Here is a 23,513-nt window from a genome sequence, read left to right as displayed (position 1 = left end):
CTGATGATGCAGTTGGTTCTGTGATGCGGTTCTAAATAAATCCAACAAACAAACCAATAACAGCAGCCAGACAGGTTGACGCAGTTAACCCACCCCCCTGCTAGTCCAGCTAGCCTTCTATAGGCCGGTTTCAGCTGGTGCTGTGCCAAACTACAATGTATATTTTGTGTAATGTTGCATGGTGGGGACAAAAATAACCCTGATCCACCAGCCTCCTGGAAAACTCTAGAGGGGCAACAGTATTGTACGTGATGTTCTCCCCTCTTCCCTAAGCTAACGCTCGGCTAACACTAGCTAATGCTAGACCTGGCCGGACATACAAAAGTGAGTACACCCCTCACATTTTTTGTAAATATTTGAGTATATCTTTTCATGTGACAATACTGAAGAAATGACACTTTGCTACAATGTAAAGTAGTGAGTGTACAGCTTGTATAACAGTGTAAATTTGCTGTCCCCTCAAAATAACTCAACACGCAGCCATTAATGTCTAAACCGCTGGCAACAAAAGTGAGTACACCCCTAAGTGAAAATGTCCAAATTGGGCCCACAATGTCAATGTTTTGGGAGGCCACCATCATTTTCCAGCACTGCCTTAACCCTCTTGGGCATAGAGCTCACCAGAGCTTCATAGGTTGCCACTGGAGTCCTCTTCCACTCCTCCATGATGACATCACGGAGCTGGTGGATGGTGCACTCCTCCACCTTCCGTTTGAGGATGACCCACAGATGCTCAATAGGGTTTAGATCTGGAGACATGCTTGGCCAGTCCATCACCTTAACCCTCAGCTTCTTTAGCAAGGCAGTGGTCGTCTTGGAGGTGTGTTTGGGGTCGTTATCATGTTGGAATGCTGCGGCCCAGTCTTTGAAGGGAGGGGATCATGCTCTGCTTCAGTATGTCACAGTACATGTTGGCATTCATGGTTCCCTCAATGAACTGTAGCTCTCCAGTGCCGGCAGCACTCATGCAGCCCCAGACCATGACACTCCCACCACCATGCTTGACTGGAGGCAAGACACACTTGTCTTTGTACTCCTCACCTGGTTGCCGCCACACACGCTTGACACCATCTGAACCAAATAAGTTTATCTTGGTCTCATCAGAACACAGGACATGGTTCCAGTAATCCATGTCCTTAGTATGCTTGTCTTCAGCAAACTGTTTGAGGGCTTTCTTGTGCATCATCTTTAGAAGAGGCTTCCTTCTGGGACGACAGCCATGCAGACCAATTTGATGCAGTGAGGACGTATGGTCCCACCCCTTCAACCTTTGCAGCAATGCTGGCAGCACTCATACGTCTATTTCCCAAAGACAACCTCTGGATATGACGCTGAGCACGTGCACTCAACTTCTTTGGTCGACCATGGTCTTGGCCACCGTGCTGCAGCTCAATTTCAGGGTCTTGGCAATCTTCTTATAGCCCAGGCCATCTTTATGTAGAGCAACAATGATTTTTTTCAGATCCTCAGAGAGTTCTTTGCCATGAGGTGCCATGTTGAACTTCCAGTGACCAGTCAGTATGAGGGAGTGTGAGAGCGATGACACCAAATTTAACACACCTGCTCCCCATTCACACCTGAGACCTTGTAACTCTAACGAGTCTCATGACACCGGGGAGGGAAAATAACTAATTGGGCCCAATTTTGACATTTTCACTTAGGTGTGTACTCACTTTTGTTGGCAGCGATTTAGACATTAATGGCTGTGTGTTGAGTTATTTAGAGGGGACAGCAAATTTACACTGTTATACAAGCTGTACACTCACTACTTTACATTGTAGCAAAGTGCCATTTCTTCAGTGTTGTCACATGAAAAGATATACTCAAATATTTACAGAAATGTGAGGGGTGTACTCACTTTTGTGATACACTGTAGCTAATAATATCGGGTGGGTTTGAGGCTGTAAAAAAGAACAGAACAGAACAGAGAAGCAACTCACATCCTCATCCTTCTCCAGCTCCAGGCCCATATCCCTCAGGTTGCCCTCAAACTCTTCCCGGCGGTAGCGCTTGTCGTCCTCGTGGTAGTCCATGCTGTGGTCCTGAGAGGCCACCTCCGGGTCACCTCTGGGCTGCGGGGGCGGGGGTCGTCCCAGCCTGGCCGTCCCGCGGCGGAGGCTCCGTGTGAAGGCATTGTCGGTGAAGCGGGAGGACTGTCGGTTAGAGCGGGAGCTGCTGGGCTTTTTGATGTGGTAGGTGAGGATGTAGTCCACCCGCCTCTCTCCATCCTGGAAGTATAGGCCATGCTGGCATTGGGTGTTCTCCTCGGGTGTCAGGGAGTTCAGGAGCTGGGGAGAGAGGGGAGGGCTGTGCATTAGACAGGGGAGGACTGTGCATTAGAGAGGACTAGCTACCTACCTGAACCATGTTCATGTGTGTGTGCTGTGAAGCTTTTGCCATTCGACTGGTCAGTGAGCCAGTTAGACTACAGGGGTCAAGTTGGGAGAGTCACCTAGTCCCAAAGGGGTTCCTGTGGATTTCTGGTTCCCCTTGGGAGAAGTGACCACTTTGAACCTGAATGCTGATTTGCAAGGCAAGCACTATTGAGAATTATTCAGTAAACAACAAGTTATTAAACAAAATTGCATCCAACAAAAGGCTAGTGTTGCTACTATGTATGCGTGCATACAAACGATTAACCAAACACACCTGATTCTTTATTTTATGATATATCACTCATTTATACGAATGGCATCTATAGGTATGATATTATAATTTCTTATTGTACAAACTTTGCTGAACATCAATCACAACATTTTGTTATACAGTAGATCATTCAAATCCCTGTGATTTCTCTACTCTTTCTAAGTTTGCTGACATCCACCTGAATATTTGGTGTCAGAATTCTAACTAGGTTCATCACATACGCATATGTTTGATCCGGTCAGAGTTGGACATTTCCATGGAGTTTTCAGAGGGATCGGCTAGTCAACAACTGCTATCGGACATCATGCTTATATGACCAGGAAAGTTTGGCTGACTTCAAAACTCATTGCTTATTCCTGATCTGCTGGCCTTTTATTGTATCAATAGTTGGTATTATCGTTGGAGACATCCAACAGTCTCATCTCTCAAACATCTGTAACTATTCAGAGACAGAAAATACATTTGTTTTGGTAAACTGATGAAGAACCGCACATACCGGTATTCTGTGTGCCACTATCAATATAGTATTATTTACCTATTTAAAGGCAGTTGCACGAGGCACCTTCAAGACACCCTTGAACTGTTTTATTTCGGGTAAGAGTGGGTGTTTGGATGTTTGGGTGCACACAAGACGACATGCTAGGCATATACTGATGGTCTTGAGAGGTCTGGATTGGTTGGGTCCAGCTAACTACAAGCTGCTGTTCAGAGTGTCCAGCCCATTGACCATACCAACATGCTTCAAACTGTGTGACTTATCAGTTGGAATAATATTGTCAAATATTCCTGCAAACGATTTTAATAGCACAGACTGACCCCACTGATGCTCTATTTTTAATCACAATATTTAAAAAGTGGATTGTGGCCCGCCCCACATACACAATCATTTTGACCTAATTTGACAATTCCACATTCTACCCTCACAAGACGGCAAGGAAAAGAGAATACACTGTTCCATTTGTACCACTGGTTGAGAAGGTTTCAGGATCCACTCGCTACTAGCCATACGTTATGTGTAAAACTGGAAACACATGGTCACACATGATAAGGGAGTTGAAAAAGAGTGATGCATGATGACGTTATCGGATATATACATTTCACTCATTTCACACACACCCCTCTCTTGTGTAGTACAAGTCTTCACAGGGCTTCATGTGGTAATGTGGAACGAGACAGACATTAAAAAAGCGTCAGACGTGTACGGTAGATACTTGTTCTGTAATTAGGCTACGTGATCCTTTTCTCTCTGCAAGCTGTCAAACCAGGTCAAGCCACCTCTCAACTATATTGAGATTAAAACAATCCTAGCACAACAGTTACTAAAAAGGGATTCGCAACAGACAAAATGAATGTATTCATTACTTGACCAAGTTGAAGTGGAAACTACATTCCCACAAAACAATCATACGTCTGACTTCCACCTACAGTATTATTTTCCAGCAAATCAAAGTTTCAAATCATAAGCAAAGTGAAATAACTGCCAAATGAATCTTCACTCTAAAAACCAAATACCAAACTACGACAAAGCAGCAGTCCCCCTGAGATAGTTCGTCTCAGTCTCTACTGAAGTACTAGTATGTTAACACGTGATGTAAATCCACACATGCTGTATCTTCGTCATTCCACTCACTTGAAATTTGCCATGAAAAACCACATCCTTTAAGAAGTGCCTGGGCTTGCTAGCTGTGTCTGCTGAGTTATGAAGCAATGAAGTCCCTGAGCTTTCTGGTGTTTCTTCTGCCATCTTCCCATCCCTAGGCGAGCGCCACCGCTGACTACTGCTATTAAACAGAGCTCTCTCTCTCTCTCTTTCCCTCGCTCTCTCGTTCTCTCTCCAGCTTTCTCTGTCACCGTCCACAGGGGTGAACAAGCCCAACGTCTCTCTGCTACAAGACCCACTACTTGTTACTTGAGAAGAGTCTGAGACGCCAAGTAGCTAATATTAGCCTTGATCTGAAAGCGACAAGGTGCCCTCTCCTATCTCATCCCTCATTACATATAAAATCCATACCAGATATTCAGCATTATTTCAGGGGCTGCTAATCATTCGGAGGTCAAGGTTAAGCCACAATACATTTAAATGTAAACTGGGTGGTTTAAGCCCTGAATGGCTATATGACAAAACTTGTCTTTTTACTGCTCTAATTACGCTGGTAATAGCAATAAGGCACCTTGGAGGCTAGGGATATATGGCCAATATTAGCATGGCTAAGGGCTGTATCCAGGCACTCCGCATTGCGTCTGCCTAAGAACAGCCCATAGCCGTGGTATATTGGCCATATACCACACCCCCTCAGGGCATATTGCTTGATTAGAACGTAAACATTGGCCCAACCCAGATGTGACTCCACAGGTCCCAGGGTGGTTTGGTAGAAAAACAATTCTGGAACCTAACCAGTTAAAACTAATACGGTATGATGTGATTATTATGCTGTCAAAAGGTTTAATATGGCTATGAGGCTATGATGGGACCAGAGTTTTTCTAATTGGGTTGGTTTAAAAAAAGCCTCGGGGAGGATGAAAACCCTGTCAAACTGCAGCAACCTTGTACTTGTTCATATGCATTATATTTTAAAGAAGGACTAGAGGTGGTACCTTTACGCAGACACAGAGAAAGCAACATGATTGGACAATAAAACTCACAGGGCTGAGCTTGTGTTTTGCAGGTTTGCATCGCCCAGTCCTGCTCTATGTTAGCTAGTGTGTTTATTGATTCATTCCAGGTCATCATTTTGGATTGAAAAAGTCTAGGTAGCCTAGCCAGCCCAAGTTTTAATATAAAACAAATTTTATCCCGCTCACAAACGGGCTATAAATACACAATGTTACCACTTTGTGTACCCTGGCCAGAGTGACGCAGCCTACAGATCAGAAATGTTTTCTTTTGTCCATGCAATATACAGCATGCAAGATCGCTAATGTTTAGGTGTGTAGGCTGCAACATGTATTGAAGACTTTTTGCTTGTGTCTGTCTGAGTGATGTGTTATCGTATGGTTGCTAAATAAATACCGGAGGAAAGCGGAGAGCGCCCACGACCCGCGATTTCCGTGAATCTGATTTGCATGAGACACGCAAACAGCCTGCAACAGCACTCTGATGTGAAGGACAAAGAAATTCTTCGCAAGTTAGACATATCATAAGGCAAACCTGATTGAAAAGTGCTGTGGCAAATGCCGCCTCACCACATGTTTTCCGGCGGCCTTTGCACAACCAGTACAAGCATTCCCCTGAGAGGGTCCTCGGTGACATCATTTCTCATCGCAACACAGAGATGGATCACCACTTCAGATGTGGCACAAAATACGCAGTATTGAATAAGAGGTCATTAAACACATTCGAAAATGGTTTAAGCATCAGCCAATTAAAATCATTGACGTAGTGTCACGTGATAGAACGCTACATTGTAGCTGGTCCCATCAGATAATATGGCACACGTTAGCCCCTATGCTAACCTCAACAGGTGGCAGTGAATATTTTCTGTAAGAAATTCCTCATCATCCTATTAAAGATATTACATTTGTTCTCCAGAAACCAATGGTATTTCTTAAAACAGGTCAACTCGGCCACCAGAGGGATAAATGCAAATCTCCAAATGTAAATTCAACCTTCATTCAATTCTTCAGCCAGCATTTCCCAAACGGCTTGTTACAGAACTGTTCCATGTCTACATAGACCCAAAATATCCAACACATAGCAGACATCGGTTTACATTATACAGTATCAGTCAGTCCAGTCCAAACTCTTGTCACAGTGTTGAGTGGGACATGTGCAGACGGAGGAGAAAAATGTGTAACACTAAGATCGTTTATTTAGCTAAGATGGACATCTCGTGACTTGTCATACGTACATCTGTGACATACAACAATTGACAGATAGTCGGTTAATGAAAAGGCCATCAAGACAAAAGCAAACCACCATTTCTGTATGGACCTCACTTTGTGCTCGGAGGCATTGCCATGCTGAAACAGGAAAGGGCCTTCACCAAACTGTTGCCACAAATTTGGAAGCACAGAATAATCTAGAATTTCATTGAATGCTGTAGCGTTAAGATTTCCCTTCACTGGAACTAAGGAGCATAGCCTGAACCATGAGAAACAGCCCCAAACCATTATTCCTCCTCCAGCACACTTTACAGTTGGCACTGTGCATCGGGGCAGGAAGCGTTCTCCTGGAATCCGCCATACCCAGATTAGTCTGTCAGACTGCCAGATGGTGATTCCTCACTCCAGAGAACGCATTTCCACTGCTCCAGAGTCCAATGGCTGCGAGATTTGCACCACTCCAGCCGACACTTGGCAATGCGCATGGTGATCTTAGGCTTGTGTGCGGCTGCTCGGCCATGCAAACCCATTTCATGAAGCTCCGAAAAGTTATTGTGCTGACGTTGCTTCCAGAGGCAGTTTGGAACTCGGTAGTGAGTGTTGCAACTGAGGACAGACGATTTTTCCACACTCAGCGGTCCCATTCTGTGAGCTTGTATGGCCTACCACTTCGTGGCTGAGCCATTGTTGCTCCTACACATTTCCACTTCACAATAACAGCACTTACAGTTAACCAGGGCAGCTCTAGCAGAGCAGAAATTTGACGAACTGACTTGTTTGAAAAGGTGGCATCCTATGACGGTAGCACGTTGAAAGTCACTGAGCTCTTGAGTAACGCCATTCTACCGCCAATGTTTGTCTATGGAGATTGCATGGTTGTGTGCTCGATTTTGTACACCTGTCAGCAAAGGGTGTGGCTGAAATAGCCGAATCCCCCACTAATTTGAAGGGGTGTCCCCATGGTTTTGTATATATAGTGTACAGCAATTGACAAATAAAGTCAGTTAATAAAAAGCCCATCTATACAAAAGGAAACAAACAATACAGGAATGAGGTACCCCCACTGTCATCTAAACTTATCATTGGGAAAACCAACCAATTAGTCTTGCAAGGGTGTTCGACACTGTCAACACTAGCTTTACTGTGCTGGATGTTCTTTCCAGGAATCCGATGTTGCTATGTGCTAGCTACTATGTGCTGTGGACTGTGATTTGCCAGTTGCTGAAAAGTAAAGGTGGCTTACTATGGAATCCGGCTGGACATAGCCTATGTCCTCGATGCCCTTGATGTTGATGATATCCACCTCTTTCTCTTTGCCAGGGATGGGGGTGGACCTCTCATTCTTCTCCATGGCTTCCCCAGACTGCTGGCCAGTCTCTTGGGGCTCTCCTGACGGGTCCGTGTCCTGGGTCAGGTGGGCTTTACCTGGGGAGACAAACAGCAAGGTGCACCTCTCAAGTCTCAACACATACATTCTGGGTTGGTTGTAAAGTACCATAGATGATGAATAAGCTTTTCTGTAGGCTATAATATAGGCCTATGTGAGTTCAAATGTATAGGCTCATATAATGTAGAGTATGTGTCCATGATATGTTTCCGGTGCTAAAATTGTAGGAGCATACCTTCAGGCACTCTTTATGCATGTTTCCATCTAGTTCAGGCCATGTTTCAAAGTTACAACTGTGAGTTATCACGTGCAACACTGACAGCAAGCAGTAGATGTACTGGACATATAGTGGGCCATATCACAGAAATGATCTAGCTCATGGATGTTTGGCTATACGATTGTTTTTAGTGTTTTAAACTCAATTTGGGGTGGTCCACAATGTGGTTTTTAAAATCTTTATTTTGTATTGTTATATCATTGCAGAGTGACAATGAAATCAATTGATCTAACTCTAACTGGATGTGCATGCATATCAAATAAGGACATACTGGCTAAATAATATCAAATAAGGATATACTGGCTAAATAATATCAAATAAGGACATACTGGCTAAATAATATCAAATAAGGACATACTGGCTAAATAATATCAAATAAGGATATACTGGCTAAATAATATCAAATAAGGATATACTGGCTAAATAATATCAAATAAGGACATACTGGCTAAATAATATCAAATAAGGACATACTGGCTAAATAATATCAAATAAGGACATACTGGCTAAATAATATCAAATAAGGACATACTGGCTAAATAATATCAAATAAGGATATACTGGCTAAATAATATCAAATAAGGACATACTGGCTAAATAATATCAAATAAGGACATACTGGCTAAATAATATCAAATAAGGATATACTGGCTAAATAATATCAAATAAGGACATACTGGCTAAATAATATCAAATAAGGACATACTGGCTAAATAATATCAAATAAGGACATACTGGCTAAATAATATCAAATAAGGACATACTGGCTAAATAATATCAAATAAGGACATACTGGCTAAATAATATCAAATAAGGACATACTGGCTAAATAATATCAAATAAGGACATACTGGCTAAATAATATCAAATAAGGACATACTGGCTAAATAATATCAAATAAGGATATACTGGCTAAATAATATCAAATAAGGACATACTGGCTAAATAATATCAAATAAGGACATACAGGCTAAATAATATCAAATAAGGACATACTGGCTAAATAATATCAAATAAGGACATACTGGCTAAATAATATCAAATAAGGATATACTGGCTAAATAATATCAAATAAGGACATACTGGCTAAATAATATCAAATAAGGACATACTGGCTAAATAATATCAAATAAGGATATACTGGCTAAATAATATCAAATAAGGACATACTGGCTAAATAATATCAAATAAGGACATACTGGCTAAATAATATCAAATAAGGACATACTGGCTAAATAATATCAAATAAGGACATACTGGCTAAATAATATCAAATATCAAAAGATTTTTCATCCCCCTTGTGTAATTCATTTGCTTAATAATCTATGCAATAACAAAACGATTATAAAAGTGTAAAGTGCTATTGTTTGTTTTTCATGGTCATCCATAACTAAAGCATCCAAAAGCAACATTTATATCTGTGAAATCATCCCTCTCAATTTTCCGCTAGCTGCCCAGGCAGGCCAGGGTCCGACTCAGATGACATCTGAGAGTTTGCAGCTGAGCGTTGTTTATTTTTCAGACATACTGCACTATGTGAATTGCTCCTTGGACTCTGTTGAACCTCACCCGGATGGTGCTTTTCCTCAATTCAAAGGGAAGATGTGCGTGCATCTTCACTAACATAAGCTACTGTCCAGCTGGTCTCCATCAAGTCCCTGACTATCTCTGACTCAGGGCTCACTTCTCTGCAACATGAATTATCTGTTAGCTTCAAAACATTGGGCTTCCACCCAGTTGTGTGTTTGGCAGTTTAAATAAGCAGACCCGAGGATTAGAAGGAGTCTCCGTGGGAATCATTGTTTTTTTTTTTTAAAGAATGAAGAGGAAAAGAAAAAGGAAAAAAAATAACTTCCTCTCGTTCTAATATTAGAACGGTCTCTGTGGAATTTGGACAAGCTACACTTCAATTAATATCAAGTTGACCATAGGTCAATCTTTCTACACAGGATACTACAAAAATGTTGAATAAAAGAGAAACCAAAGTGCTGTGAATTCACAATTTGTGTTCAATAACCTGATGAAAATTACATGCATTTAATATTACATATACATGTATAAATCAGAATAAAGGAGATCTAATGATAACCATAATGGGTCCACAAACACACCCACACATCTAAAGTCCTATAGATTGTATCCAAGTGAACTTGATAAATGGTTAAATATTGCTAAATGCTGGTTTTGTTATGATAATGTCATGATGTTATAGGTTATCTTAAACATATTAAACATGACTTTAAATGAACAATGGACTACACGGACAAATATTCGTACTAATAAAATGTGTAAATTCTTTGTCATCGTTCATTCTTAACATTTCCTTTGTTGTTGTGTCCAGTCCCATTCTCATCCATTCTGTTCTTCTTGAACTCTAAAACTCTAAGAACTGCAGTATCTCATCAACTCAAACGGAAACACTCAACTCGAAAGTAAAGTTTGAAATCCCAGTCCTAAAAGAAAAGTCCTAAAAGATTGCCAGAGTTCTCTTTGACCTGCTTTGAAAATGTTTGACACTAAGTTATTCATAGACAGAGAAAAGTTTATACATTTTTTTTTATTTGAACAAAAAACATGCTTATTCAGCATAAATCAGTAGGCTCTCAACGGAGGTGCACTGTTAGATCTCCCAGACCAGACCCGATGCTACTCCAATTAGAACAACCTTGCAAATTCAACGGATCCAACAATCTCTCTAGACACACACGGTACTAGACACAGAATCAGGTTATCCTTCCACCACAAATTGTAATCCAACACCAAACCCTACTCAAAGTGTGTATCTAGCTCCATCCCAGTCCCTATAAGACAATGGAAGAGGAAGTATAGGATCAATAATAGGACCAGAGATGATGACATCATGGGCTATTGGGGTAATCAAATATGTTTTATGCATATATTTTCGTTAGTAAAGCAGGTGTTGACTGAGAGCCAAACGCCTAATCAGTTTCGAGGTCAATGCTCGTGACTCTTCCAGTTTGACAAACATATTAAGAGTTCCAAAACGCTATATCCACACATTTTTCACATTTGTGTTTTTTTAAATCAGAAATGATTGGTCATCGGTACCTTCTTTTGTGTGTAAAATATTACTGTTCTCAGATGTTTCATTCATAGTTTTTAGATGTGTATTAAAATGGGTTTTTGTTGCAAAACACTATGTTGCACTCCTGCCATCATCATTACGCTCACCTGCGCCTCTCGGGCCCCCGACCATGTTATTTTTGGGAAGTATATTTGATTCTGAGTTCGGAAATATAAAGTTTGTATTTCTAAGACACATACATTCAGTCGTTTCCGAACTCAGTTCGCTAGCGCTAAAGACAGAGACTCACTCGGCTGGGGGTAGAACATGCGCAGATCAAATACAGAGCTGAAACGCCAATTAAGGTGTTGACATGTCCTAATAATTTGAATGGCTGCTCAGAAAACAAGGCGTTTATGTCGGCGCACACTTACTTCAATTAACATAAGCAGAGTAAAGGTGTTTACATGACTATTGCATAATATGCCTGCTGCCATAATCAGTTTAATATCAAATGATTCCTGTGCATGTAAACATACTCAGTGTAGCCTACCCCTTCATCTCAAACTGGTGCAGCCGGAAGAACCTGGTTCCTCTCCAGGTCTTCCTTCTAGAAGTATGTTGTGGTCTATGTTACTGTAAAAAGCACTTTGTGACAACTGCTGACGCAAAAAGGGTTTTATACATTTGATTGACCGATTGATTGATTCGATGGGACACCATAGGTCATAAGACAACCTAGCAAAGTGAACGTGACCACAGTGTGTTGACACTACACGGTCACTGCATTTCATCTCACATCCCAAAAAAGCATCTGCCACATGACGGTCCCCAAGGCAGGAAGTAGATGGGTGGTGTAGCAGCGAATCTTTCTGGAGACCCTGAGCTGATGACATTGCAGGTTCCAGAGGCCCTACAGTTAAACTACTATGTGATGTGTGTACACACATAGTAATTACAAAGCAGATATTGAGTTAACGATGCAGTCTCTAACCTATGTCTCATTTCAAACAGTAGTTTTGAAAGTGGTGCTCACGAGCCAAAACGGGTCCCTGTTTTTTGTTTACTGTGTCATCCAGTTGTACACTAGGTCATCCATTTCACGTGATATGTTACAAATTTAGCAATTTATATGATATCACCCTAGATTCAGTACAATTTGCATGCCGCCCCAACCGATCCATGGATGATGCAATTGCCATCACACTGCACACTGCCCTATCCCATCTTGGAAAAGAGCAATACCTATGTAAGAATGCTGTTAATTGACCACAGCTCAGCCTTCAACACCATAGTGCCCTCCAAGCTCATCACTAAGCTCGCTGCCCTGGATCCTAACACCAAGCTCGCTAAGTCCTGGATTTCCTGACGGGCCAAACCCAGGTGGTGAAGGTAGGCAACAACACCTCCGCTATGCTGATCCTCAACACGGGGGCTCCACAAGGGTGAATGCTCAGCCCCCTCCTGTACTGCCTGTTGACCCAGGACTGCGTGGCCAAGCATGTCTCCAACTCAATCATCAAGTTTGCAGATGACACAACAGTGGTAGGCCTGATTAACAACAACAACTAGACAGCCTACAGGGAGGATGTGAGGGACTTGAGGAGACAGCAGAATGAGCACGCCTCCATCCACATCAACGGGGCCACAATGGAGAGGATGAAAAACTTCACTAAGCAAGAATGTGGTGAAGAAGACCTCAGGAGGCTGAACAAATTCCATTTGATCCTCACAAACTTCTACAGATGTAAGATTGAGAGCGCCTGGTATGACAACTGCACCGTCCACAGCTATAGGGCTCTCAAGAGGGTGGTACTGTCAGCCCAACACATCACCGGGGGCACACTGTCTGCCCTCCAGGACATCTACAGCACCCGGTGTCACAGAAAGGCCAAGAAGATCATCAAGGACCTCAACCACCAGAGCCATGGCCTGTTCATCCCGCTACCATCTTGTAAGTGGAGACAGTACAGGCGCCACAAAGCTGAGACCGAGAGACTGAAGAACTAACTTTCTAGCTCCAGGCCATCGGACTGTTAAATAGTCACCACTAGCCGGCCTCCGCCCAGTACACTGCCCTGAACAATAGTCACTGTTACTTTTTGCTGCCCTATGTACATACTGTAGTCATTGAACACTGGTCAGTTTAATAATGTTTACCTACTGTTTTACCTACTTCATATGTATTTACTGTATTCCAGTCAAGGATCATCCCATATACAGTCGAAGTCAGAAGTTTACAGACACCTTAGCCAAATACATTTAAACTCAGTTTTTCACAAGTCCTGACATTTAATCCTAGTAAAAGGTACCTGTCTTAGGTCAATTAGGATCACCACTTTATTTTAAGAATGTGAAATTGCAGTAGTAAGAGAGAATTATTTATTTAAGCTTTTACTTATTTCATCACATTCCCAGTGGGTCAGAAGTTTACATACACTCAATTAGTATTTGGTAGCAGCATTGCCTTTAAATAGTTTAACTTGGGTCAAATATTTCAAGTAGCCTTCCACAAGCTTCCCACAATAAGTTGGGTGAATTTTGACCCATTCCTCCTGACAGAGCTGGTGTAACTGAGTCAGGTTTGTAGGCCTCCTTGCTCGCACACGCGTTTTCAGTTCTGCGTACACATTTTCTATAGGATTGAGGTCAGGGCTTTGTGATGGCCACTCCAATACCTTGACTTTGTTGTCCTTAAGCCATTTGTCACGACTTCTACCGAAGGTAACTCCTCTCCCTGTTCGGGCGGCGCACGGCGTCGCCGGTCTACTAGCCGCTACGATCCCTTTTTCCTTTTCTGGTTGTTTTGTCTGTGTTCCTTTTCACACCTGGTTTCAATTGTTTTTATTTCTGTGGGTATATAGGGCACCTGTTACCTGCCGTAATTCGTGCAGGATTAAGCTTGTGAGTATTAGTGTTCAGTATTCTATGCGGTTTATTGTTTTCGCATTTACGTATGTGTATATAGTGTCGGAACTGTGGTTGTTCCTCCGTGTACTGACACGAGTTTGTTTTCCTTCGAGCGCGTTGTTTGGACATTCATCTGGGCCAATTTTGTATTGGTGGACTATGTGTACAGATCTCTACATTAAACACGCTTCTCAAAGAAAATCCCTGCTCTCCTGCGCCTGACTCCTACACCTCTCACCGAGACGCACTTTATCACACCATTTTGCCACAACTTTGGAAGTATGCTTGGGGTCATTGTTAATTTGGAAGACCCATTTGCAACCAAGCTTTAACTTCCTGACTGATGTCTTGAGATGTTGCTTCAATATATCCACATCATTTTCCTGCCTCATGATGCCATCTATTTTGTGAAGTGCACCAGTCCCTCCAGCAGCTAAGCACCCCCACAACATGATGCTGCCACCCCCATGCTTCACGGTTGGGATGGTGTTCTTCAGTTTGCAAGCCACACCCTTTTTCCTCCAAACATAACGATTGTCATTATGGACAAACAGTTCTATTTTTGTTTCATCAGGCCAGAGGGCATTTTTCCAAAAAGTACGATATTAGTCCCGATGTGCAGTTGCAAACTGTAGTCTGGCTTTTTATGGCAGTTTTGGAGCAGTGTCTTCTTCTTTGCTGAGCAGCCTTTCAGGTTATGTCGATATAGGACGCATTTTACAGTGGATATAGATACTTTTGTACCTGTTTCCTCCAGCATCTTTACAAGGTCCTTTGCTGTTGTTCTGAGATTGATTTGCACTTTTCACACCAAAGTACGTTCATCTCTAGGAGACAGAATGCGCCTCCTTCCTGAGCGGTATGACGGCTGCGTGGTCCCATGGTGTTTATACTTGCGTGCTATTGTTTGTTCAGATGAATGTGGTACCTTCAGGCGTTTGGAAATTGCTCCCAAGGATGAACCAGACTTGTGGAGGTCTACAGTTTTTTTCTAAGGTCTTGGCTGATTTCTTTTGATTTACCCATGATGTCAACCAAAGACGCGCTGAGTTTGAACGTAGGCCTTGAAATACATCCACAGGTACACCTCCAATTGACTCAAATTATGTCAATTAGCCTATCAGACGCTTCTAAAGCCATCTCGTCATTTTCTGGAATTTTCCAAGCTGTTTAAAGACACAGTCAACTTCGTGTATGTAAACTTCTGACCCACTGGAATTGGGATACAGTGAATTATAAGTGAAATAATCTGTCTGTAAACAATTTAGGGGAAAATTACTTGTCTCATGCACAAAGTAGATGTCCTAACCGACTTGTCAAAACTATAGTTTGTTTACAAGAAATGTGTGGAGTGGTTGAAAAAAATAGTTTTAATGACTCCAACCTGCATGTAAACTTCCGACTTCAACTGTAACTACGGCTGTACACATCTTTTCTATTCATATACTGTCCATAATGTGTATACACACCATTATATACATGCACATTATATTTATATTCTGGATTCTGACATTGCTCGTTCAAAACATTTATATATTTCTTCATTCCATTCTTTTTCTTTTTGGGATTTCCGTGTATTGTTTTTTATTGTCAGGTATTACTGCACATTTGGAGCTAGAAACATAAGCAGAAACATAAGCATTTCACTACACCTGCGATAATATCTGCTAAATATGTGTATACGACCAATAAATCACATTTGATTTGATTTTGATCTGATGCGAATTTTCCAATTTGTGTGATATGTTATAAATTATGTTCCAATTCGTACAATATCTTATGAATTTGTTGTGATTAAGACACAGGAGTGCATGCTTAAGTAATTGGACTGGACTTAAGTAACAATCCCAATGTAACCAAACCAAAATGTATCACATGCACATTGACAACACATAGGGCCCAGACCTAATGACACTTTCAATTTGAAGGGGGCCCTTGAGTTTAAGAAAATGTGTCATGTGTGAGCACATATTAGTCCAATTGTACAGTAAATATTGACAAGAAGAACTAGTGCAAACCAAACCAAAATGAAATCAGTCTTGTTGTCTTACATGATAAACCAAAACACATTTATCAGTTACAAGTTTACCCAAGTCTCTCACTTACCGTGTGGATAGCCACTAACTACAATACGAACTTGATAGGCTGCACTGTAAAACTTTTCTCTCATAATTTACAGCATTATACTGGCAGCAGAGTTGCCAGGTAAATACTGTAATTTGCTTTACAGCCGGGATGCTGTATAATGTTTTACAGTCAAACAAATAGTGGCGTCTAATACAGTTATACAGTTATAGTAATATGATGGCAACTCTGATGCCAGTATAATGCTGTCAATTTACAGTACAGCATGTTACCGAAACCAGTTTTACGGTTTGTATTTTATTGTGTTTATTGTGTTTTATTGTATTGAACTAATGAATTCATTAATGGATGAATTTTATTGGGGGGGGGGGGGGGTTGGGGCTGGGCTTGCAATTTACAGTTTTACTGTAATTGCATGGGATTGTGTCAAGAACTGCAACGCAGGTCCTAAAGTTTTGTACACTCAGTATATATTAATATTTGGTCTTTAATATCACTTGTACTTCTAGAGTCCTTAACGAAGGCTTCCGAACCTGCAGTGACTACAGGACAAAACAGACCAAGGGCATGGCAAACACTCAACCATTATAGGTTTGAGAGTTGCTGCTCCTCTTACTATCCCCCCTATACACATTTCATTGTTGGGACACTACTAGCACACATCAGTTAAATTGGTACAGCACTCTCACTCAGAGGTGCAACAAATGTAGCCTCTTACAAGGCACACCTCAGAATATGTTCATGAGCCAGAAATAACAATAACATGCACCCACCAAAAATACGGTAGGGTACTGTATTCTGTCGGGTGTAATTATAGTACCATTTAAAATACAGTAGATCTTTACAGAAATGTATGCTGTTAAACCAATGTTTCATTGGAATTTAAGGTACAATTGACCAGTTCCACCTAAAATCACATGTTAGTTGTATTGTATAATACTGTAAAAACAACAAGATCTTTTAACAGTGTACCCAGAAGGTGCTGAAAATATTTGTCCACTTCACCGCCGCTTCGAGAAGATATTTACTAAAATGGTCTGAGCTTTAATGCGTCTCACCTGACAGCATGAGGTTGGCCCCTGAAACTGACATTTTTTGTCTACAGTATGTATACATAAGCAATTACTGTAAAGCAATACAGGGATGGGAATCTTTGATGGGGGTGGGGGCCACCAAAAACCTGAACTTATCATGAGGGGCCGCAATTGCTAATATCCATATCCGCCCCTGTCCCCAATCGCACACAAAAAAATTGCCCCCCCTCTTGACAGTAGAGATTAGTTTTAGACAGTAAAACTTAGTTTTGGAGTCCATTTCGTGCAAATATACACATTTTGCCATGGGGTGTAGGGAAAATGTTGCAGTTTTAAAGCAAGTTTTCTGCAATTCTACACATTTTGCCATGGGGCGGAGAGAAGATTGTACAACACATTTCAGCTCATTTGGAGATCAAAATCCTATCTAAAAATGTTAGCTGACATAGGCTAATTGACTGACTATCAGTGACTGACAAAACAAGAGAAGAACTGCTGATCCACAACCAAGTTTACATATTGCACCTTGTGTATTCTACTATTCTAACTTGTAACAGTAAGTTGAGACCCATGGTGGAAATTGATCAGAGGGCCCATCCTTGAATTGCAGCGTGTTAAAGTAATTTTCACAAGAGGCTACCAATAATAGGCTACCAATAAAAGTATTTTTCTGCATTTTACCCATAATGCAATGCAATTTAATTCTATAAAACCTGTAAAGTATTTTACTGTATGTTCTACAGTGTTTAACTGTTGAAATTACAGAAAAGTCTTACAGTGTGTAATGACTGAACACGCAATGCATGCAGCATCGACAATATGACCTTCTGACAGCCTTGCACAGTGCACACCGACCTGACTGACAAAGACAGGTGAGGGTTTTGCGACAGGGAAACTACTTTCTCACAACATGATCGTCATACTCCTGGATTAGTTTGTACACCTGACACCATAGAATAGAAGTCGAGCTCGACTGTCACTAAATCACATCCAAACAATAGGAAAGATACGAGTGGATGTTTCTGCTCCTGAGTGGCGCAGCGGACTAAGGCACTGCATTTCAGTGCTAGAAGTGTCACTACAGCCCCTGGTTCGATTCCAGGCTGTATCACAACTGGCCATGATTGGGAGTGCCATAGGCCCAGCGTCGTTAGGGTTTGACCGGTGTAGGCCGTCATTGTAAATAAGAATGTATTCTTAACTGACTTGCCTAACAATGCGCTCCAAGTCAGACTTTTGTAGCTTCTTATTTTAAACGGTCAATGGGATTGCCTAATGTTTGTATACCAAATCATATACTCACATTTTGTACAGGTACATACTGACGCCTAGTTTCATGTCTGTATAACAAAACTTTTTTAACGCTTGCTCAGACTCAAAAATATAACGACTTTCCCCTGCTCTCTCTGCTTGAATTCCCTTTCATCTAGCGGAGTCCGACCGATGCAAAGCGCCGCAGGTTAACCAGCTCTCTTTACAGTTCAAGTTAAAGATGCAAAAGACGAAAGTAAATAATTCATTCTCTGCATTTTATATCACACTCATAATTACACCATTGTATCAATTCACAAAACAATCGAAAAATAGATACACGTCTCGTTGTATGTTTATTACATCGTTATTACGCATGCAGATTAAAGGGTGTTATTGTCCTGCGTGAGAAATTGAGTTGACATGTATCATTTTGAAATATGCATTTAAACACGAAAAATAACAGTTTGCTGTGACAATGACTTAGGCTAGTCTTGTCATTGTTTCAACATCGCCACATAGCCATACCAACTGAAAAACATGATACAGAGATGTAGCAGCAACTTTATACCTGCAGTGGATGAAATAAAAAGCCTCCGGTCCAACCTGCTGAGAAGGTTTACAGAGAACTTAAATCCATAGTGACCATCAAGCAGTCAGCCTCTCCTCGTTCTTCCCGAGGACAATCGGTGCGCGCTGCGCTCTTGTCAGCCCGCCTTCGTCGAGTCGCGCGAAAAGTGTGAGGCAGAGGAATATGCACGAAGATCTATATCTGAGGCAGTCCCTCTTTTCCTCTTTGCCATTGAAGTATCAGCCCATTTTTTTATTGCGTAGAGTAAACCAATTGTAATTTAGGAGCCAAACATGCCCAACTCAATAATTTAATTCGCTAATACATTTAGGCAGGCCATGTATTTAGGCTGTATTGAATTAGCCATCGGGGTTTGTTCCATATGCATGAGACTACTTCACTTGATTGGGCATTATTATGTCCAACAAATACCATAACTTACCACAATGTAATATTGAGGTGCTTTGAAACACTAAAACTAGTGGCAACTTACCTGCCACCACCTTAAAGGAGACAAAACCTTTATTTTCCTGGAGTATTGAAACATATGGGTGTGAGGGTAGTGGGACAGATTTAAGGTGTACTGAAACATGACAAGGTGTGTTTTAACCAGTGGTGGTCGGTGCAGTTTAAGATGAGGGCGAACACTTTTTTTTTCATGACCATGGCCTTATTTCTATTACAGCATTTCGGATGACTGTCATTCATATTCCATTCACCCATTTCAATGTAATAACGATAGGTTTAGAACTCACATTTTCCCTATACCCATCATGAGGTTGCTACAACCTAGCCTACGAATGAAGGTTTACAAAGTAGGTGCACGCAGGTCGAGAGAAAGATTTGAAGTGACAGTGACACATTCAATACAGTGACACACTCTCCTGCATCTAGCTGATCTAGGGAGTAATCATTAGTCCAACAGATGCAAATGAGAGTTTCTACTGGAAAAAATCAGGTATGTTTGCCCCTGTTACGTGTTCTTCCGTTTAAGAAAAGTTGTTCAACAGATTCGATGGAATGAATACACTCCTGATCATGCGAAAACACAGTTCACTTTCATAGCAGCCGCATGGTATTCCTTCTCGCATCAATGCACTCTCCTCATCACCTTTTCCCTTCGATTGTGGACTTCAATGCACAACACATCAGCTGTATGAGACCAGGCGAAAAAACCTTTCCAAGCCAAATCATATCATAACCGCTACACACCGCCTACATCGTTGACCCCATATTAGCTAAAGTAACGCCATAGCCAACATGGCTAATAGATGTACTGTGTTAGTAAACAAGCTACAATCATGCAGTAACGTTAGTGTTCAGCCAGTAAGCAGATTAGCACTTACACCAGCGGGCCCTGGTTGTCACGCCCTGTGACATGGGTGAATTATGGGTTGGTTTTGTCTAGTTTTTTTTTGTAGGTAATAGGATTGTGGTTAGTGGAGTTGTCTAGAAAAGTCTATGGTTGCCTGGAGTGGTTCTCAATCAGAGGCAGGTGTTTATCGTTGTCTCTGATTGGGAACCATATTTAGGCAGCCATATTCTTTGAGTGTTTCATGGGTGATTGTTCCTGTCTCTGTTGCACCAGATAGGGCTGTTTCGGTTTTTCACGTTACGTTTATTGTTTTTGTATTGTTCGTTATTATCTTTATTAAATATGTATCAAGATAACCACGCTGCATTTTGGTCCTTGACTTGGAACAGTTCCAGCGTTGTTGTCTCGGTCTCTCTTTGAGTCAGCTACTCACAACATTTTATGCACTGCAGTGCAAGCTAGCTGTAGTTTACACTTTCTGTACTTGCTTAAATTCTCTGATCCTTTGATTGGGTGGACAACATGTCAGTTCATGCTGCAAGAGCTCTGATAGGTTGGAGGACGTCCTCTGGAAGTTGTCATAATTACTGTGTAATTCTATGGAAGGGAGAACCATGTATTGAAGTCTTTGTACCCAGAGGAGGACGGAAGCTTGCTGTCCTCCGTCTACACCATGTTGCTACCCTACAGAGTGCTGTTGAGGCTACTCTAGACCTTCATTGCAAAACCGTGTGTTTTAATCAATTATTTGGTGACATAAGATTAAATTTAGTATAGTTTTATCGAAAAGGATCACTTTTAAAATGTTTTGCAATTTTTTTTTAAATGAAATTCACTGAGGATGGTCCTCCTCTGACGAGCCTCCACTGGTTGTAACAGCACTTAATAAAGAGTTGTGCAACACCTTGCCAGAGACTGGGAGCACTAACCCGGAAAATAGTCTTTATATTCAGAAGAGGGTACATGGCATGGAAGGTTGTTCTGATGGATTGAATCCCAGTACAGTTGAGTTAGATTATATGATTGACAGTTGACATTCCGATTCTTGTCTTGATTGCTTTTGGTTAGAATTGGCCAGCTCGTGTGTTATGTAGTTTGTATGTATGTTTTTCTACAGGGAGACAGAGAAATAGGAAATAATAACAAGCAATAATTACAGTATATCAATGCATTATTAGGTTAACTTCTATAATATGAATACATTGCAAGACCATTGGTACACTAAATTGGTAGTGGCTATTTAGTGTACCATATCGCATGTGTTGCATGCATCATCAAACACTAGGTGAAGCTTATACAGTTAGTAGGCAAACAAGCCAGCACTATTAACTAAATAGCAACATTTGCATGAAAAACAAGTGCACGAAAGGTGCAAACAATGACACGTGTCGATTAACAACTACACGTAGCATCAAGAAAACTGATCAATGAATCAAAATGTTTGTTTGACTTTGACTATTAGCGCACGTTTTAATTTACGCATCATCTCTTGGGTTGTTTTGGAGAGTTCCGTCTGAGCGTTTGGTGCTCTCACCTGTATGAGTTCAGGAAGAACCCAAACACAGGGGAGGTGCCTGCAAACGTGTTTGATACTTTACCACCTCCATGCCTCAGACTGTGTTAATGCTGAACAGTACCGCAGCACAATGTCTGAAGTTCACATTTTTCCTATAATCTAAACATTTGTCTTCCGATATGGGGGCCCACATTCTTCATTCAGCATGTGGCTGTGGTTGAGAGGGTTAGAATTCATAAGAAATGTGCCATCTTACTTCCTTCACCCAGCAGTCTAGGGCTCAATTCCCACGTCCAACTTTTATAACTGTTTCTTATCTGTCTAAACAAAGCACTGAAAAAATAAAGGTGGGATTTTACCGAAAAATATTCTCCTCAGGCCCTATTCAGACTTGCGATAAGTTTATTTAACATAGACATATTTTTACTTAAGTCTATGCTTCATTGAGTCCCTGTTAAAGGCTACTTATCTCAAGTCTGAATCGGGCTCCATTTGCTCAGTGTTACAAGGGTGGTTCAGCACAACAGTTCCGGCTTGAACACTGGCTGGGTAGACTAAGGCATATTGTTCACAAGTGGGAGAACAGGGTTCACATCCACCTCTCACACGAAAGCCCACTTTATACATGTTACCTCTGCTATAACTTACATAGCCCTAAACATTTTTATTGTAACATTATTTAGGATCTCACAATGGGCCTGCCTATAATTGTTGGCATTTTATACCCTCGGAAAAGTATTACATTCCCCTGTGTCTTCTTTAAAATGTTAATCAAAATATTGCCTGAAAATCATCGTCAATCAACAGTTATACCTTAAACCATTGGCAATTTAAAACCATTTCATTGTATGAGACAGTCTGCCAAACCAGTATTTTACATGCACCAAAAAAATCTTAAAAACACAATTTATCAGATTGAAGTACTAAACACTTTCTCTGTATCATAACACTTACATTCAAACACCCTCCAAACACCAGATCTCATTTTAGATTTGAAACACCCTTACATTCAAAACACCAGATCTCAGTTTAGGTGCACTACTTTTCATGGTTTTTCTACACAGTGATAGTGGTTTGAGTCTTTATATTTTAACAGTGAACAATAGCCTAACCAATCCACTGATAGCTAGGTACTCCCCTTTGTAAAATGTAATAAGGTCCACCGTAAGAAAATATGACTGTTGACTGTTGTACTTAGATCTCTCCGAATCTCTATCAAACAGGTGCATCCTACAAGAGAACCCTGACGTATCCCCCACCTTTGATATTTGTCTCAAGTGCATTCCATTAAGGGTAACTATGTAGCAGGTCCTTCATTCAACTCATACACTCAACTCTAAATGATTGCACTAGATCTGTCACCTCAACCTTTGGTGTGATAGAATCAACTATTTCAGGAAACCCTTGTTAGTCATGCATAATGATTACAATCATCATCGTTAAGGTCGCCCTTGTTAGTAGAGAATCTCACTTGCTTACGGCTCGTCATTAGTTATATGGGTTCACCTCAAATACTAAGATAGAGCTTTTCTTGTCCATTCGACCTGACCAGGTAAAACTCTACTTGAGTATTTGAGTTGTCATTGAACTCGCATGACTTCAAGCTAAACAATGTAAGGGAGATTCCCTCCTAAAATGATTATCCCAAAGGCCTGAGGCTTAACATTTGGCCAA

The 23,513-nt window shown here is 41.2% G+C and overlaps 1 protein-coding gene across 8 annotated transcripts in view; it reads right to left on the bottom strand.

Moving 5' to 3' along the window:
- The window catches only part of LOC109889642 (anoctamin-1), a 67,591-nt gene extending 48,386 nt beyond the window's left edge, over positions 1-19,205 (bottom strand). For 4 of the 8 annotated variants that reach the window (XM_020481216.2, XM_020481218.2, XM_020481219.2 and 1 more), the window contains exons 1-2: positions 4,277-4,489; positions 1,941-2,288 (exon numbers count right to left, since the gene is read on the bottom strand). In XM_020481216.2, the coding sequence (XP_020336805.1) occupies positions 1,941-2,288; positions 4,277-4,390 (462 nt within the window). In that variant the 5' untranslated portion in view covers positions 4,391-4,489. Of the gene's footprint in view, positions 1-1,940; positions 2,289-4,276; positions 4,492-7,711; positions 7,894-19,008 lie in introns of those variants that run through there. The other 4 variants (XM_031823148.1, XM_031823149.1, XM_020481217.2 and 1 more) reach the window with 3 other exon arrangements.
- Positions 19,206-23,513: the final 4,308 nt, after the last annotated feature.

This window comes from Oncorhynchus kisutch, linkage group LG4, assembly GCF_002021735.2.
Source record: "Oncorhynchus kisutch isolate 150728-3 linkage group LG4, Okis_V2, whole genome shotgun sequence".
NCBI classification, from domain to species: Eukaryota; Metazoa; Chordata; class Actinopteri; order Salmoniformes; family Salmonidae; genus Oncorhynchus; species Oncorhynchus kisutch.
This window is presented reverse-complemented; position numbering and strand designations above follow the sequence as displayed.